Genomic DNA, 18,047 nt, shown 5'->3' with positions numbered 1-18,047 from the left:
CTAAGCACGGGCTCCAGCCAAGAGACCAAAGAGACAAGAGATCCCAGGACCCATAGTCTTCATCACCACACTGAGGATGAGAAGACGTGTGACAGGGGTTTGTACAAGAGCGCTATACGGACAGATTCTACATCAGCTGTTTGGCTCTGCTCACTTTATTCTCCAGGACTTCTCAAAGCAATGCAACAGTTAAAATACTTTGACAGACCTAGCTTATTGGATTGGATGTTTTTGGGTTCGCCCCATCATACATTTCCCGGTTCCAGCTCACATTTTCTACTCTTGAACTAGAAACTAAATTCATTAATCAATAACTATCCATTATTGATGAGGCCACTGCTTCATCCGCAGGAAGCAGACAGCAATTAACTCCTCATTTTACCTCCTCTGCCTGTCAATGATGTACAAATCTCTTCCATAAATAATGAAGATCCAATTGATTCGATCCTTAATGCAGCCCCTTCCGTTATAAAGAGCTACAGCAGTTGCAGTGATAATAATAATGATAATAAAACAACAGAAACAATTTAGGAATTCTGGATGAAAGAGAACATGACCGAAAGTAAGTCTGCTACATAAAAATATATAAATCAAGAAATAATCAAACTAAATTAAAATTCAATACGGTCATGCTGTGCCATTCTGTAGTGTACAATGTCTGCAAATCCTGTGTTGTGCCCAGGATCATCAATGCTTACAGAAGACTGTAGACCATAAACAGAAGGGAATACATACATGCATCCAATGTTGCATGAATGTGCATGTGTTACAGATTCAGCACGAACAAGAATGCAAAATGCATCTATTTTGTTATCATGGCAAAGTATTCTAAGAGCAACTAATGAGCCGTATAATGAAAGTCACTTCTCTTATGTTCCCATTACAAAGCATCTGTGCACTTCCCGACGGGATGTTGTCTGTGGCCTTGACAACCCCTCCCTCTTCAGCACTCTGTACAGAAGCAGGGCAGAGTCCCCTGGGAAGACGAGGTTCCCTACGGGGAATCCTGCACATCAGATCAGGAAGCACTACAGATAATTGAAGGTAATATTACGGAAACATTTCTTCATTTCTATCGACTTGCTCTATGTTAAGAAATTAAGTACGGGAATGGCCATCTACCAGGGGAAAATAAAAAGGTCTAAAATAAAAATTAGAAAATTGAATTAGATATAAATAAAATCATATGGGATTTTAAGGCAAAGCCCAAAAGAAGGAAGAGAGGCCATGCTTATATTGTCTTAGTGTGCAGTGTTCAAAGCAAGTAGACAAAACCCTAGCTCCACTGAAGCCTAAACTAAATATATAAATGGGTCCTTCTCTAAACAAATAACTAAGCAAAGATGAACACATTAGCAAACAATCAAGGCTGTAGTCAAGTTCAATGCCAGAAGTCCGTATTGTTTTTTTCTCGCACTCCCAGGCTCTGCTCCTGCCTCTCAGCTTCACAGGGGAACACCAGGTCAGGTCTCCCCACAGTCATTTATCTCCCCGGGGTCCGAAGAGGTGTGGGGCAGCTCGGTGGGGTCTCTCCCTGGACCACCCGCATGGCCACACACAATATCTGTATGTGTGTGTGTATATATGGGAATGGAATATTAAGAAACAAATGCATTCTGAAAATATGAAGAAATAGAACAATATATGAAAGTTTCAGCAAGCTCTGACCTATATTTTATGTATATATACATACATGTCCAGTTGTGCATAGATTGCATACATTGAAAAATCACTTGAGAAATTATGTCAGATATTTAATTTATTATTTATAAAAAAATAAAATAGAGCAGTGGGTCTCAGATCTGGTGTTATCCATGAAGCACAAACATTAGAGCCCTGTACAGACATCCTGAACCAGACCTCTTAAACTCTTAAAATCACCTCTGATATGGTTGTATTGTTTTTTTTAATTAGCCTGAAGACAACTAAAAATGTAACACCTGTTGTCTTCCACATGGCTTATGGGGATGATTAAGAATTCTCAGACAGGCTGCATCACTGACACATACTAAGCTACTTACCATTATTACCAGTATGCAGTTTGCTGGGAACTATTAAGTGATTTGGATTTTTGAATTTCAATTTGAAACTGAAATGTGATAATTTAACAAGGAGGATAGGACAAATTTAGTGCATCAAGATACATTTAGCATCTTCCAAAAACATACAAAGCAATGTTTATGACTTTCAGTAATTTCAATATATTTACATAAATATATATACAGATATAGAAACATTGTCTTTCACAATTTAGCTTTTTTACCACACTCCTCCTCCCAGTCAACATCTAAGACTCCATCATCTACCAATGGAGAGCTGAACAAAGACTTACTTGAATACACCGATCCTAAACCAGTTAACCCTAATTCAAATGTCTTCCTTTTTCTGGAATAGCCAGTGCTCTTTGTTGTTGGATTTAAGCACTTCCTGTCCTCCTGCACTAGAGCACTGGTCTGATCAGCGCCTGCTCCTTGAGATTTCCCTTCTGTGGAAGTGAAGGAGAACCTGGACAATTTGGCTAAAGTAGAGGAGGACACCACAGCCCTGTTGGTGTCATTCTTTACCTGGCCTTTTACCTGACCCCCTGTGGATTCAGGAGGCCCATTATCAGCTCCAGCTCTTCCACTCAGTTTCTGTAATGACTGCTGTGGTTTGTGTGCTTTTGAGCCCCCACCTTCCCTCAGCGCCTCTGCACGCATGTGTGTGTTGGTGTTCTGGTCCAGAGGCTTTTCAGGCCGATTCTTGTCCTCCTCCAGAGAGACACTCTGCCTGGGCTCCTGGCGAGCAGGGCAGTTATCCTTGTGCTGAGCAGAGTCGTGTGATTGGTCGCCCGGCAGGGAATCCATGCCCCCGTCGTGCTGGGCTGAGAGGCTGGACACACTGCTGTCGCTGGCAGAGTGAGCGAGTCTCTCTTTGGGCTGGAAGGTGAAAGTGCTCAGCCTGGTCCGCAGGGTGTCAGGGATCTGATCTCTGTGGGGCTCACTGCAGTCCTCTGAGGACTCCACCCGAGCCGCCCTGCCCCTCTCCACTGAGGATGTGCGTTTTTTCCCTGTCATGGGTGTGCTATGCGACGGGGGGCCACCTGTAGAAAAAGTCAACTCCAAACCATCGACAGGTTTCTCAATCATATCAGAACTGCGGGATTTTGTTAAATCCTTTTTATTCCCTTCAGGCTTTTCCACATCCAGGAGATGCCTGAGCTTCTTCGTCCGCTTGCTGTGCAGATTCTTGGACACCTTTTCAACTACAAGGCCCATCTCATCTGTGTGTGACTTGCGTTCCTCATGTTTTGAACCAGTTGCTTCTTTAACAGCATATCTGGGCAGTTTATCCTTCAGAGGCCTCTCTTTCCTCTCATGTGTAACATTCCCAGGTCTTGGAGGGATGCTGTTATCTGCCAGTAAGTCTCTAGGCTCAGCTGCAGTTTTCTCTGGTGACTTTTCAATTGGTGACAGAGATAAACTTGTCTCTGGCTCTCTGGTACTGGCCAAGGAGTTGAACCAGTCAAGCCCAGTCTCTGAGGCTGTCTCCCCGATTGATCCTTTTTGATTGCGAGGCAGCGATTCTACATTTGGGCCTGACTGGTCAGCTCTGGTATTCTGCTCTTCCTCACAGCGAGAACTCTTGTGTCGTCCATACAAATCCATACACTTAGTTTGCAGCCTAGAGAAAAAGTGTTTGAGGGAAAAAAATAAAATAAAATAAAAAGTTTGTGTAAAATGACCCCAATGTTCCACATATGCATTAACAGTTTGTGCTCCTATTTCATTCAGCTTAAAATGTTCTTACCGGGAAAGTCTTTCCAGTTCCTCACTGAGAAAATGTCTCAGCCCAAGCCCTTCGAGAACAAGTTCACACTGCATCCTATACTGCTTACAAGGGTCATCGGGAAATGACGTGTGCAACGCGTTCACATCTCCCAGAAGTGAACCTCCCTGAGACAACAGGAAAAATCAAGCTTATTCAATAACTTTCAGAATTAGTATAAACAAATCGGACTGATGGCAATTTGAATTGAACAATTACCTGCATCGAACACTCCATGACAGAAACCACACTGACTGCGTCTTCCACTGTGACAGTGTCCCTGAACATCAGTCTAGCATGAGCTGAAATCAAAGCAGAATCCCCGCCCCCAGAAATGTTAATTAATCCTCTTACCTACGCACAATCAAAATGCTGCTAATTCCGGTTCAGGCGAGTTCCAGAACTTGGCAGTTTTCAGCTTCAATCAAAACCTCTGTTGGCAGTTTACCGACAGCTACAATTGATTAATGAAACGCATTAAGTTAAATACTTTAATACAACTGTGAAGCTGGCCCTTGTTGTGATGCCCCTGCATGAAGGACTTACACATCTCACCTTCTGCTAAGCGGCTCAGACTTTCCAGCATCCTGATGGTGGTTCTGGCTGCGTTTCTGCAGTCGCTCTGGCGCTGGAGCTGATAGTATCGCACCAGGATCATATTGGCTTCCTCTGACATTTTGGGCTGCAAAGTCTTAATGAGACAGAAATAAGCTTTCATCTTCTCCATGCTCCACAGATTATCAGATACAGTGGGTGCACCTGCAAGGCAGTGATGATAAATAGGACACAATCAGTTTTTACAATCTTTCGATTATTATCTGAGCAATGTATTCTTATCAATGTTAACCAAAACGCCTTGTGCAGAGTTTTAAAGGGCTCCTTTGTAAGGCACAATAACTTGCACTTCAATTCAATTAAGTCCTTCTAAATCCAGGCAGACTGGTTTTGTTATCAAAAAAACAAAAAGGTAAATGTTTGCAATAGCGGTCCAATTTATAATTTCATTTTCAGGGCTGTGTTTTCCCAGTACAATACATACACCATCTCCAAAACATGTGTGAGTGAAGGGTTACAGCCCATAACACTAAAGACTGATCCTCAAATTGGAAGCTGTAGGCATTCAGAGTAATGTAAGTAGATGGATTATGGCTGGTGTATAGGAAACAGAGGGTGCTGATTAGTAGAGTTCCACAGGGGTCAGTACTAGGGCCTTTGCTTTTTCTAATTTATATTAATGATCTGGACTCTGGGATAGTTAACAAACTTGTCAAATTTGCACATGATACTAAAATAGGTGGCTCAGCAGATACAACCTCGGCAGCACAGGCTATTCAGAGGGATAATATTCAGTTGTGGGCCGACACCTGGCAGATGAAATTCAATGTGGACAAGTGCAAGGTAATACATGCAGGCAACAAAAATATCCACTATAATTACACTATGAGAGGAATAGAACTAGAAGAAGTAACGCATGAGAAAGACCTAGGAGTCTATGTGGACTGTAGAATTGTACAAAGGGAAGTAATGTTAAGACAATGCACTAGTTAGATCTCATCTGGATACTGTGTACAGTTCTGAGCTCCACACTTCAAGAAAGATATCGCTGCTCTAGAGGCAGAGGAGACAACCAGACTTTTTTCAGGTCTGAAGGGAATGTCCTACTGAGAGACTGAGGGAACTGAACCTTTTCACCCTGGAACAGAGGAGACTACATGGGGACTTGATCCAAGTCTTCAAAATCATGAACGGCATCGACCACATCAAACCAGAGCTTTTCCAGATCAGCAGGGACACACGCACCCGGGGACACAAATGGAAATTGAGCTTCAAGGCATTCAAGACAGAAAACAGGAGACACCTCTTCACACAGAGAGTCATTACAATCTGGAACAAACTACCTAGTGATGTGGTTGAAGCTGAAAATTAAGGGAACATTTAGATAGTATCCTTGGATCACTTAGTTTTTAATGGACACCTAACGAGCATGATGGGTTTGTAAACTTTCTTATGTTCTTATGTTCTTCTTAAGCTACATTGGGAGAAATCTCAACGAAGCACAGAAAGACACTGCATGGAGGTGATGACTTATTGAAGCCAAACGAATGGACACGAAACGAGCACGATGGGTCGAATGGCCTCGTTTGTAAACTTTCTTATGTTATGTTCTTATGTTCTTATGACTCGAGGAGAGCCCACCTTTGTTCTCCAGGATGAAGGAGGAGATGATGCGATCCCACTCCTCATTTCTCGTGTCCAGCAGCACCAGAACCAGGTCGAAGCGGCTGAGCAGCGGGCTGGCCAGAGCAACGTTCACAGACACAGACACGTTGGGGTCGTACTGCCCTTTGGGGTTTGTTGCGGCCAGGATGGTGGTCCTGGTGTTGAGCTTGCAGACCAGGCTGAAGAAAGGAGTGAGGTAGAGCACATGAAGAGGACAACAAGTCCTGCCTGTGATTAAAAACAATCCAATTCCATTAATAATAATGAATGCTGGGGTCCCTGGTGCTCACCCAGCTTTGGCTACACTGATGGTCTGCTGCTCCATGGCTTCGTGGATGCTGGTCCGGTCGTGCTCTTTAATGCTGTTGAACTCGTCGATGCAGCACAACCCCCCGTCAGACAGCACCAGGGCCCCCGCCTCCAGGTGCCACTCTCCAGAGTCCTTCACTGCGGCCACAGTCAGCCCTGAGGCCAGCGCAAGGAAGGGACGCACATAGTCATTACAGAAACAACAGCTCAGCTCGCCTCTGGTCTTTTTGCAAGTCTGAAAGAATCGAGGATCTCCCTAAGTGTCTTAATATTGTTTACAAAGCACAATGCAGTGATATGCCAAACCTCCCCCCCAGGAATTCTGCTTTTAGAATAACGTCACCACTGTCGTTGATTAAGCATACATAGATGGAACAGGGGGAAATGACGACAACGTTGACCTCATTCCCCTTTAAATCGGGTTCACGAACCCATGAAAAACCCAGTGGCTGCTAACCTGCGCTGGTGGAGCCGATCCCTGCGGTGAGGACAGATCGAGGAGTGATCTTCGCAGCGTATTTCAGGAACTGAGACTTCCCGGTGCCAGGGTCCCCCACCAGCAGGAGGTGCGATTCACCTGAAAGTGTAAACGATCAATACAGAAACCCAATAAGAGCTGCAGGATTTCTCTTTTTCTTCAGCTGAATACACAGTGCACCTCAAGGAAGCGTCCAAAGCAACACCAGTTAGTTACTCCTTAAGGACTAGAGATATGAAATGACTGAAATACAACACTTACCTCTCACCTTTGTTCCAGATGCATCAATTCTTTGCACCCCACCTGACAACACCATGGCCACCGCCAACTTCACTACATACATTCCAAACACTTGGGGACAGAGGCTCATGAGAATCTGATTTCTGCCTGTAAATCAGAAGGAAAACAAACACATTCACAATTTTTCACGACTCAAACTAATTATGTTTTAAATGACAAAATTTCAATAAACAAGAACTCGGGAAGGTAAACACATCTTATCTTTATTGTATATACTACACAAGAAGGAAGAAATAATTTGATATATTTTAAGATTTTAGATACCTGCCAAACGGTTGTGTTTATGCGTCTCCCAGAACTGTTCAAATTCCTTCTGCACATCCTCAATGACCACCGCAGCTGTAGACTGTTGATTATTGACCTCAATGAAGTTGGCCTTCAGCACTATCTCCAGGTCACAGCGGGAATCCTGACAGAGTGGCTTCCACCGCTGCATCACAACACCGTACACTGTGATGTCGTCACCTGTGGGCACATCGAACCGAACCAATGCTCAGCAATTACCAACATTTTCTGAAGCAGGCTGGCAGACTGTTAAAGCAGTTAGACTTCAATCAGGAGCCTTTCAAAAGCTTATCAATCTGACAAAATGACTCAGACGTCAGCTGGTGCCATCAGAACACATCTTGCAGCTCTCAGTCCTGTCAAAGGCTTCTGATAGGCGAGGTGAGGGAGAGCTCACTTTGTGATGTGCTTAATATTCCTGTATGTTAGTGCATGAACAGGACAGGGAAAATCAAATCTCTTTTTATTCTGATTAAAGACACAATGTAAAAAAAAATAGATTTCAAAGATTAAACACAAGACATTTTCGACAGAACCTCAGTGGCGTGGATACTCCAGCCAGACAGAACTCGGAGTTAAATTTCAAAACAGCCTACTTTCGATTGTGTTTTTAGTAATTGTTGGTCTAAAAATCAGTTTCTTTGCAGCAAATTTCTAAATATTTCTTAATATTGAAGCACAATCGACTCACTGCTGTGCCTGCAGATAAGGGTCTATGAAGGCCAGCACAGAAGAGCTTTCTTATTGTCAAAAGTGTAGAATTGAGAACAAGGGCAGTAATGTTCAGACTGTACAATGCACTAGTTAGAGCTCATCTGGATACTGTGGACAGTTCTGGGCTCCACACTTCAAGAAAGACATCGCTGCTCTAGAGGCAGTTCAGAGGAGAGCAACCAGACTTATTCCAGGTCTGAAGGGAATGTCCTACTGAGAGACTGAGGAACTGAACCTTTTCACCCTGGAACAGAGGAGACTACGTGGGGACTTGATCCAAGTCTTCAAAATCATGAAAGGCATCGACCACATCAAACCAGAGGAGCTTTTCCAGATGGAAATTGGGCTTCAAGGCATTCAAAACAGAAAACAGGAGACGCTTCTTTACACAGAGAGTTGTCACAATCTGGAACAAACTCCCCAGTGATGTGGATGAAGTGACAATTTGGGAACATTTAAAGTCACTTAGTTATTAATGGACACCAAACCAGCACGATGGGTCAGATGGCCTCCTCTCGTATGTAAACTTTAATATGTTCTTATGTTCCCCACTCTGCCTGCATCTTACCGGATTTGCAACTATCAACAAGATTATCCTCCAGAATAACCATCATGGACCGAGGGATGCTTCCCACAGACAATCTCTGGACCTGACAAGGGAGTACAAAACAGAGGATGAGATAATGAGGTTTCTTATGCAGCACTCAACACTTGATCATGAAGTTAATCATGCAAGAACTTAGTGCAAAACTAACACAATCTGGTGCAGAGGGCAATCATTTAGCTCTTTGTCTCCACCTAGTGGACTGAAATAACATACTCGTATGCATTTGTGCCACCCTCTTCATCAGCATCCATTATCTATTACTCACCAGCATGAAAAACATGCAATATATGCTAGCTTAGGGCCTAAAATGGTTAAAAAATTTTGATGGGGTGGTTTGTGGAAATGCTAATTTGTGCCAGAAGAATGATTCTACTGGCCGGTGATCACCTGCTCTTGGATCTTGATCTCCTGGTAATCCCTGCAGCTCCCGGGGGCCGAGGAGCTAGCCGACAGGCAGGTGAACTTGAAGGAGCTGCAGGCTTCTTCGCTGGGGCAGCAGCGTGGGGGGCTAAAGCTGTAGTACTGCTCGAATTCAGCCCTGACGGAGAACACATGCTTGCACTTGTTGCACATGTAGTCCCTCTCAAACTCCAGCACCTTGGTCATACTAGTGCGAATGACCGTGCCGGTGACCGACAGGAAGTGCCCTGTGTCCAGGCAGGTGGGAATGCGGTCCCTCGTCAACTCGGCGCACACTGGCAAACCTGGAGAGATGGTGACAGACCTGTCAGAGCCCTGGTGTTGAACAGGGAGTGTAAGATACAGATTCACACGCTCCCAAGGTCATGTGACCAGACCGTCCGATACACCGACAGAGCCAAAGCATTTCGCTGAGGTCCATTCAGCCTCAGTTTCAGTCACTGAAATCAAACCGAATGCACAAAAGACAAGTCACATGCTAAGAGATGCCTCGGTCCCACCTACAGCTCAGCACAGAGGGTTATAGTGTAATGATGTGGACAGCAATTTGGGAAGCAGTGGAGAGAGAGAGAGAAAAGTGAATATAAGGCTGTATACATGCTGTTTGATAAGCTGCCATTTTTGAAGCAAGGGACCTTTCCTGCTCAACACATCTTTCCTGAACCACAGGTAATTCTTCTATACCACCACCTGGCACGAGAGACCAGAGGCGGCTGCCACTGAAGAGCCCCAACAAGAACCCAGCTGAGCACCACTGAGGGAACAGCAAACAAACAATACATGCTTTAAAGCTGTGAAGCCAAGATCAGCCCACTTCCAAAAATCTGTACCATGCTGTCAGATTATATATCACTCAATGCCACAGCATGTCCTAGCTCTTCTGGAGGCATGTGGAGAGTCTGCTAGGTATTCATTACATTTTTAGTAGATTTCTTATTATGCTTCATCGTATTCTGGCATGTTCCTATACATAGGTATACATGTATAGTTTATTTTTTATTTCTTTATAGAGAATACATATTCCTTTATGATCAATCAAATAACAATTCACTACTATTTATAAAAGAATATACATGTTTCATACCTACAAATGTTTTTATTTAAATTTAACTTCACTTGCACATTAAGCATTTCTGATCTCTTAATTAATGCAATACTGTATGAAATACGCAATTGCCTGATTTGCAAGAGGCTCATGAAATACAATAACAATTAAATAATATATAAAAACAAAAAAGCTTATTGCTGCTGGACTGTTTCATATGAAGCTCCAACAAGTTCAGTTCAACAAACCAAGGACTTTTCTACATGAATTCAAGAAGATTTCACCACCAGGTGGAGTGGTTCTGTCATGCGTACTGCAGCTTCAGATTGTGTGTGAAGGTCTTGTACAATTTGAAAAATAACCACAGGGGAAGAGAAACATGATGAGGACTCACATGACTATATAATACTATACATGACTATATTCAATACAGCTACAGTTTCACTGTTAAAGCAGATTATTTAAACACTTGGGAAAGGAAAGTGGACAAATTACTTCTGAAAGTGAAATACTTACACTTTAGTGAATGATTCCTGTTCAGTTTAAACCACATATGCATGAAAAAATACAAAGACTATACTATCAGTGTGGAATATATGATATAGGGAGTGTGTAAGGGATGCAGTCAACCAATCACCGCTCACTGCATTTTCCTTCTCAATCACCCCACACACACACCACACAGGATGCTGTGCTGTATGCAAGAGCTTTATCTTTTCATTGTCTGTAATTACAGGTTAAACTCATACCGAACATTCCTGGAATCACCCGAGTTTTACTGGATGTGAGATACCATTTTTTCATCCCTACCTGAAGAGAAATCGGCACAGCATCACTGTGTACCTCAGTCCACAGTGATTACATCGTCTCTCTGGCCCGTTAGCCTTTTTCTGTTTCAGCACTGCGGTCATGAGTCACTGAATATTTTTTGTTGGATTGTTTACAATGCAACCTCTTTTCTGATCCGATTCACATCAAGTGTGTCTACATGTTTGCCTACATTTGCTGGAAATGTCACTAAATAAATATGAATATGCTTAACACCAACCTTAGGATTATTTTTCTTGCAAAAACATTTAAATATATTTTTTCTTTTTAGAAGCCATAAGAGGGCACCCTTATTCTCGAGGAACTGCGGATATCTTAACACTTTGGAAAATGATAATGCAATTACAAATGTAAATGTTTCTTATTGGATTCATGAATAAAATTAAATCAGTTTTATGTCAGGTACAAAACACTCTATTTCTCGCTAATTAATTGACGAGGTTTGGTCTAGGGATATTAATTATCATGTACAGAGTTCCTTTGGTAACACTTCAGTGCAGTTTTTCTAAGATCTCTAATCACTCCTAATTAAACTGGAAACTAGTAGTCTTATCAAAAATCATTGTAAGAAAAAAAAATCTAATGATTAGATACTGTAAAAAAGCTTTATAAGAATCCATCAGTCTGCTGATCTCCTGTCCCTTAAACCAATGTTTCAACCAAACCCCCTCACAGTGAACTGACCTGATATCCTTGTGTGCAGGTTCTGTTTCATTTTTAAGCCGCCTTGCTGGGAGGCAGACTGCAAAATGGACACGGCAGCTCTGTGTAAAGCATTATCAAATATAGGGAGAACCTTGTTGGGAAAAGCGTTAAAGAGCTCCGCGATCTCCATGTTGGCCTCGAACAGTGTCATGGCGTTCACGGTGAGGGAGTAGTGCGCATGCTCGTCGGGCTGCTCCAGGACGTGCAGGACGTCGCGCCGGTGCTGCTCCAGCGCATAGGACTCAAACACCTGCCCGATGAAGGCCACCTGCTCCGAGCTCAACACCATTTCACCCTACAGAGAGACAAGCACACGGGCTTGCTTTGTCAAAGTGAGATCCGTACATAGATATTGATATATACCAATATATTTGAAAATCTCGGAGAACAACAATGCGTTTACACAGACATCCCTCTTCCTCCAGTCAACAGCAGCATCCGCACCTACTGAACACCTGTGTGGGGACTCATATTTGCTTCAGTAGTTTTGCCACTAGGGGACTATTGTCAGCTAATAATTAGCAGCACTTTTTCGTTTGAAATGAAGTAGGCTGGCATGTTTTCAGCTGGCTTTCAGATGTCTGTACTCGGAGGTGTTGGTATGCAGAGGACACATAAGCAGGAGTGAATACTGGCGATACATTGTGACAGAAGTGGGGAAGTCGACTGGAGAAGAAACCCATGAGAAACAAGCTAACTAAGTAAGTATCAGCAAAGTGTGTTTGGTCATCAACTGGACAAGGTATCCATCAGGCTATAGGCTAAACTTGACATATCACTGAAACAGCGGTACCGCTATTTACTGAATACACAGTATGTGACAAAATAGCTTTCCCTTCTTCGCCAAACGACAACGCGAATGAAACACACATACACTATAATTTGTAAAGTCGATGATAACTTACCGTTTGCGGGGTGGGGAGCATGTATGGCTTATATATATTTTCCCGCTACACGTCCAGCGGACCGACTCTAATGCGGAAGTAAACAGCGTGATTCAGATCTGCCGCCAGCAACTGGACCAGACCATGTGTGCAGGGGGATGGGGGGAGACAATGTATAATAATTACATGTATATAACCTTTTCCCCCCACCAATTTTAAAATAAATAAATACACAAAAAGTTATGTTAATAATGAAGTGTTTATTCTGTTTCAGGTACACTGCTATGTAATTGTTTTAAAGCATCGCTGTAGCTGAGTTGATGGTAGCTGCATACAAGAGAGTGGAAGTGCTCAGTGAAAGTGTCTACCGTACAATAGCTTTTATACGCGCATCTCAAAACACAAGCCTGATAGCGACCAGGACGGTAATGCGCACTGCCGACGGTGCAACCAGACCAATCAAGGCGCTCGTTTGTGATGATGTCATTCTGTCGGCTAAACGCAATACACAACATGTATGATCAGTGTACTGTAATGCACTACATTGAGGTGTACTACTGCATTATACTGTAGACTGTATTATGATCAGTGTACTGTAATGCACTACATTGAGGTGTACTACTGCATTATACTGTAGACTGTATTATGATCAGTGTACTGTAATGCACTACATTGAGGTGTACTATTGCATTATACTGTAGACTGTATTATGATCAGTGTACTGTAATGCACTACATTGAGGTGTACTACTGCATTATACTGTAGACTGTATTCTAATGAGAGTGCTGTACTGTACTGTGCTGTATGTGAAAAAACAAGCCATTCACTGTGTGTGACGTAGACTCATTGCAGGAGGTAGTCATGAAGATCTGTATTACAACTTTTAACACAGGTGAAACGGTTCAGAGGATACAATTAGAACTTGTTGGCTGTATTATAGTTATTTCACATATATATTTTATATGTGTGTAATTTTACATATTCATAATTTTATATTACACAGAGGATAACATTAACATTGCCAATCTTTGCAAAACATACCTTGTTTGATTGTATTTAAGTTATTTCACAGTGTGTTATATTTTTTGGATGTGTGTCCTCGATGTTGTTATACCCTTCAGATCTTTTCTCTCTCTTGGGATAAGGCATGTGTAACAGAAATGATTGAAATTTCACGATCAAAATCGGTCACAGACCAGATGACAAGAACAAAATCAGCTTAGCTATCCTATTGGGGATGTGTGCATTGCAGTGGATTTGCACCAAGGACCGAGAATGGTTCATCACAAGCTTTACCTGCAGACAGTAGCCTGGCAACGAGTAGGGAAGAATAACTAACATAAAAGGATTTTGATACCAAATTGATCTATAATAAAAGTAGGTGGCAGAGACATGACAGCCTGCAGGGAAGAGAGGCAGGTACCGTTGCAGTGCAGCCTGAACTTAGATACAGGTCAGACAGAGCCTGCCTTTCATATTTAATCGTCATGTGGCAGATTCATCCAATGAACTCAAGAAGGTTAAAAGGATATACCATACTTAACTGTGATTATGTCATATAACACTTCTTTGAGGAGACAAGAGTACCCTAAGGCTTCCATTTTTCACATTGTACTCGATATCTCCAATTTAATTGCATTGACCTACCCCATAGTCCATCACAAACACTGGATGTTCTTCAAATACAGCTGCTGGGCGATTCCAAGGAAAGGTGGACATCCATGATAAAATGACAGGTCTAATTTATTTTGCCTATGGGTTGTTCTGCTGCTGCAATTAGTCAAAATACAGGATCCATCTGGTTTTCATGCAGTAGTGTCAGTATTATTGTTTGAGGTGAAATCATTAAAGTTAATCTTTGTATAAAAAATATTTATTGTTTTGTGTGTCATTATTCAGTAGAAAAACAGTAAACTTCAGCTTAAAATTAGTGCTGTATTAGAAATCACAGCATGTTATAGCTCGGCACGGAACAATTTAGATATTGAAAACATTAAATAAATATCAATTTAAGTGTATTATCATTAATATTATTATTAATAATAAGAACAATAAAATGATTGAACTAAATGTTCAGTGTTTTGTGAAGAAAAGGTCAAAAGGACACTCTTTGATGTTGTATTCCCAAATTGTTCAAAACAAAAACTAATCTGGAAATGTAACGGCAACGGGTGAATAGTACTGCAGCAGCTGCTTATCTTCAAAGGATGTTAAAAGATGTTACAGAATTCAGTGTCTCTCAATTGCACTTGAATTGATTTTGCTCTGTACCTCTCACACTTGCCATGACTATTTATTGAAAAGATGCATGGCTCTTCTAAATAGTCATATTCTGCTCTGGTATTTTCAAAGTGAGTAAAGTGTACCAATATTGTCACAATAAATGGTTTTGTTTTTTCAAAATGAAGAAAAAGAGAAAGACCTTGGACTAAAACAGGAAAAAGGTAGACTGTAGAAACCGAGTCTGGTGGATTAATGAGAAGCCCTTAAAAGGTCTCCAGAGTAAATCTGCTACCAAGTGCAATTATAGCAAAATAAAATAGGTTATTAATATATTAATGTCATTATTAATAATTCTCTTGAACTAAAAAAGCTGATTTAAAAGTACGGAAACTCCATCTTCTGTTTGATTCTGCTGGAGAGTCAATTTGATGCTGACCTTTCGGGCCAAACAGATTCAAAATGTAAAATGGAGCATTCTTATTTACTATCTTATTGTAGATTGTCACACCTAATCTACCAATCAGCCTGAAGAGCGTCTGGGTAGTTAAGTTTCAATCAGTTTCCAAGATGTGCAAGGTGCAGGCCATCAGCAATAGCCTCGGCTCATCATCACTGCTCCTGCTTCCCAAGGAGAATTGGTTTGTAATGGATGGATGTTGACATGAAGGAAAGCTCTCATTTAGTTTTCAGATGCAGCTGGTTAAGTCACCTGTAAGATTTAGGCACAGAGTGAAGTAATGATGGTAAAGAAAAAACTCTGCATTTATTTAGGAATTTATTCTTTTTAATGTAAGGTTTGCTGTCCACTTCAAAAAAATCATTTTGTACTTAATGAAGAATGAAAATCCAAACACTTGATTGAAAACGGGACTCGCAGCATGCAGGGTATAGCTGTCGTGCATTGTAACCGAGAGCACTAGAGAGGGGGTACTGCAGCAGACCGGTGTCAAATCCCCTGGCACAAAATAGAGCACACACAAACACATCCATATCTGATAGTTTGACCTTGTGCATTAGGCAGGGTCATAATGCAGTGTCATGCAGGGGGTTCATATGTTTCCCATAAAACTTCTGTGGTACAATGGAAGAATTCCACTATTTTTGTTGATGCTCATTTTAATGTAATAATCTCTCTCTTGACATTGATATGCCTATATATGTATATATACATAAAGTGTGTATATATATATATGATTATGCAATAAGGCAAGAGAGAAAGTCTTTCTATTTCCCATAATGCTATATGAATGCCCCAGGCCTCTAATACCCTAGATATCCACTTATTGCAGCTATAAAGACAATCTTAACATCCGTTTTTAATTTACACTCCAGATCAAACAGGAGGATATGTATATATATACACGCACCTAAAGGATTATTAGGAACACCATACTAATACTGTGTTTGACCCCCTTTCGCCTTCAGAACTGCCTTAATTCTACGTGGCATTGATTCAACAAGGTGCTGAAAGCATTCTTTAGAAATGTTGGCCCATATTGATAGGATAGCATCTTGCAGTTGATGGAGATTTGTGGGATGCACATCCAGGGCATGAAGCTCCCGTTCCACCACATCCCAAAGATGCTCTATTGGGTTGAGATCTGGTGACTGTGGGGGCCAGTTTAGTACAGTGAACTCATTGTCATGTTCAAGAAACCAATTTGAAATGATTCGACCTTTGTGACATGGTGCATTATCCTGCTGGAAGTAGCCATCAGAGGATGGGTACATGGTGGTCATAAAGGGATGGACATGGTCAGAAACAATGCTCAGGTAGGCCGTGGCATTTAAACGATGCCCAATTGGCACTAAGGGGCCTAAAGTGTGCCAAGAAAACATCCCCCACACCATTACACCACCACCACCAGCCTGCACAGTGGTAACAAGGCATGATGGATCCATGTTCTCATTCTGTTTACGCCAAATTCTGACTCTACCATCTGAATGTCTCAACAGAAATCGAGACTCATCAGACCAGGCAACATTTTTCCAGTCTTCAACTGTCCAATTTTGGTGAGCTTGTGCAAATTGTAGCCTCTTTTTCCTATTTGTAGTGGAGATGAGTGGTACCCGGTGGGGTCTTCTGCTGTTGTAGCCCATCCGCCTCAAGGTTGTACGTGTTGTGGCTTCACAAATGCTTTGCTGCATACCTCGGTTGTAACGAGTGGTTATTTCAGTCAAAGTTGCTCTTCTATCAGCTTGAATCAGTCGGCCCATTCTCCTCTGACCTCTAGCATCAACAAGGCATTTTCGCCCACAGGACTGCCGCATACTGGATGTTTTTCCCTTTTCACACCATTCTTTGTAAACCCTAGAAATGGTTGTGCGTGAAAATCCCAGTAACTGAGCAGATTGTGAAATACTCAGACCGGCCCGTCTGGCACCAACAACCATGCCACGCTCAAAATTGCTTAAATCACCTTTCTTTCCCATTCAGACATTCAGTTTGGAGTTCAGGAGATTGTCTTGACCAGGACCACACCCCTAAATGCATTGAAGCAACTGCCATGTGATTGGTTGGTTAGATAATTGCATTAATGAGAAATTGAACAGGTGTTCCTAATAATCCTTTAGGTGAGTGTATATATATATATATATATATATATATATATATATAGGTAGAGGATTTTTAATGAAAAGTCCTTTTGCTAATAAGGGGAGGATAAAAGTAATTCCATTAGGACTTTCAGAACTTTTAATTATAACTGAACGAGACTCTAAGTAGGTCTGTACAGCAGAAACGCTGGGACTGAGTTCCATCTGTCCCAAGTATTACCAATTTAAGGACAGCTAAGAACTGTTAATTCCGGGTTCTATTTCTAGTGTACAGTCACATTGGTACTTTTCACACACAAGAAAAAAGTAAGAAAAAGCTTACAAAATCCAGACTGTTTTAGCTTCATGAAAAAGTAGAAATTTCGACTAGAGTAAGAATGATGTGAATGGCAGTACTGCATCTCTTAATACATAAACAGGCTACCTTGTGGTTGGAGGACGTTAGGTATTTTAAGATGCCTTTAAAGAAACAGAGCTACAGAGAATTAAATTAGAGGTAATAAGTGTCAGAAAGCTTCAACTCTGTATGTAGTCAGGGGTAAATTCTACCCTGGGGACAGACTTGGCCTTTTGCTTGGCATCAGGAAAGCCAACAACAAGAGACAAATAACTCAAATAATATACACTGAACAGCATCATATTATTGACCAATTGTTCCACAATAGA

General features: G+C 41.7%; 1 protein-coding gene across 1 annotated transcript; it reads right to left on the bottom strand.

The window, feature by feature from the left end:
* Positions 1–1,741: 1,741 nt before the first annotated feature.
* On the bottom strand, positions 1,742–12,710 carry mcm9 (minichromosome maintenance 9 homologous recombination repair factor). Its single transcript, XM_066707662.1, has 13 exons — positions 12,624–12,710; positions 11,698–12,013; positions 9,108–9,424; positions 8,682–8,763; positions 7,379–7,579; positions 7,076–7,201; positions 6,794–6,913; positions 6,318–6,492; positions 6,004–6,206; positions 4,363–4,566; positions 4,027–4,109; positions 3,790–3,935; positions 1,742–3,663 (listed from the first exon to the last, which is right to left on the bottom strand). Exons 1-13 carry the CDS (start codon positions 12,642–12,644, stop codon positions 2,244–2,246), a joined length of 3,414 nt encoding a protein of 1,137 aa, XP_066563759.1. The 5' UTR covers positions 12,645–12,710; the 3' UTR covers positions 1,742–2,243.
* Positions 12,711–18,047: the final 5,337 nt, after the last annotated feature.

Source organism: Amia ocellicauda, chromosome 1, assembly GCF_036373705.1.
Source record: "Amia ocellicauda isolate fAmiCal2 chromosome 1, fAmiCal2.hap1, whole genome shotgun sequence".
Lineage (NCBI taxonomy): Eukaryota > Metazoa > Chordata > Actinopteri > Amiiformes > Amiidae > Amia > Amia ocellicauda.
Note: the sequence above shows the minus strand (reverse complement) of the source record. Positions and strands in the feature narration are given on the sequence as shown.

What these genes read in the sequence shown, in the direction of transcription:
- mcm9 (XM_066707662.1), bottom strand. Translation starts at nt 12,644, where the DNA reads ATGCTCCCCACCCCGCAAACG. An exon ending in TGCTCCCCACCCCGCAAACG is followed by an intron (nt 12,014 to 12,623) that starts GTAAGTTATCAT and finishes GTCTCTCTGTAG; the next exon opens with GGTGAAATGGTGTTGAGCTC. An exon ending in TGTTGATAGTTGCAAATCCG is followed by an intron (nt 7,580 to 8,681) that starts GTAAGATGCAGG and finishes ATGTGCCCACAG; the next exon opens with GTGACGACATCACAGTGTAC.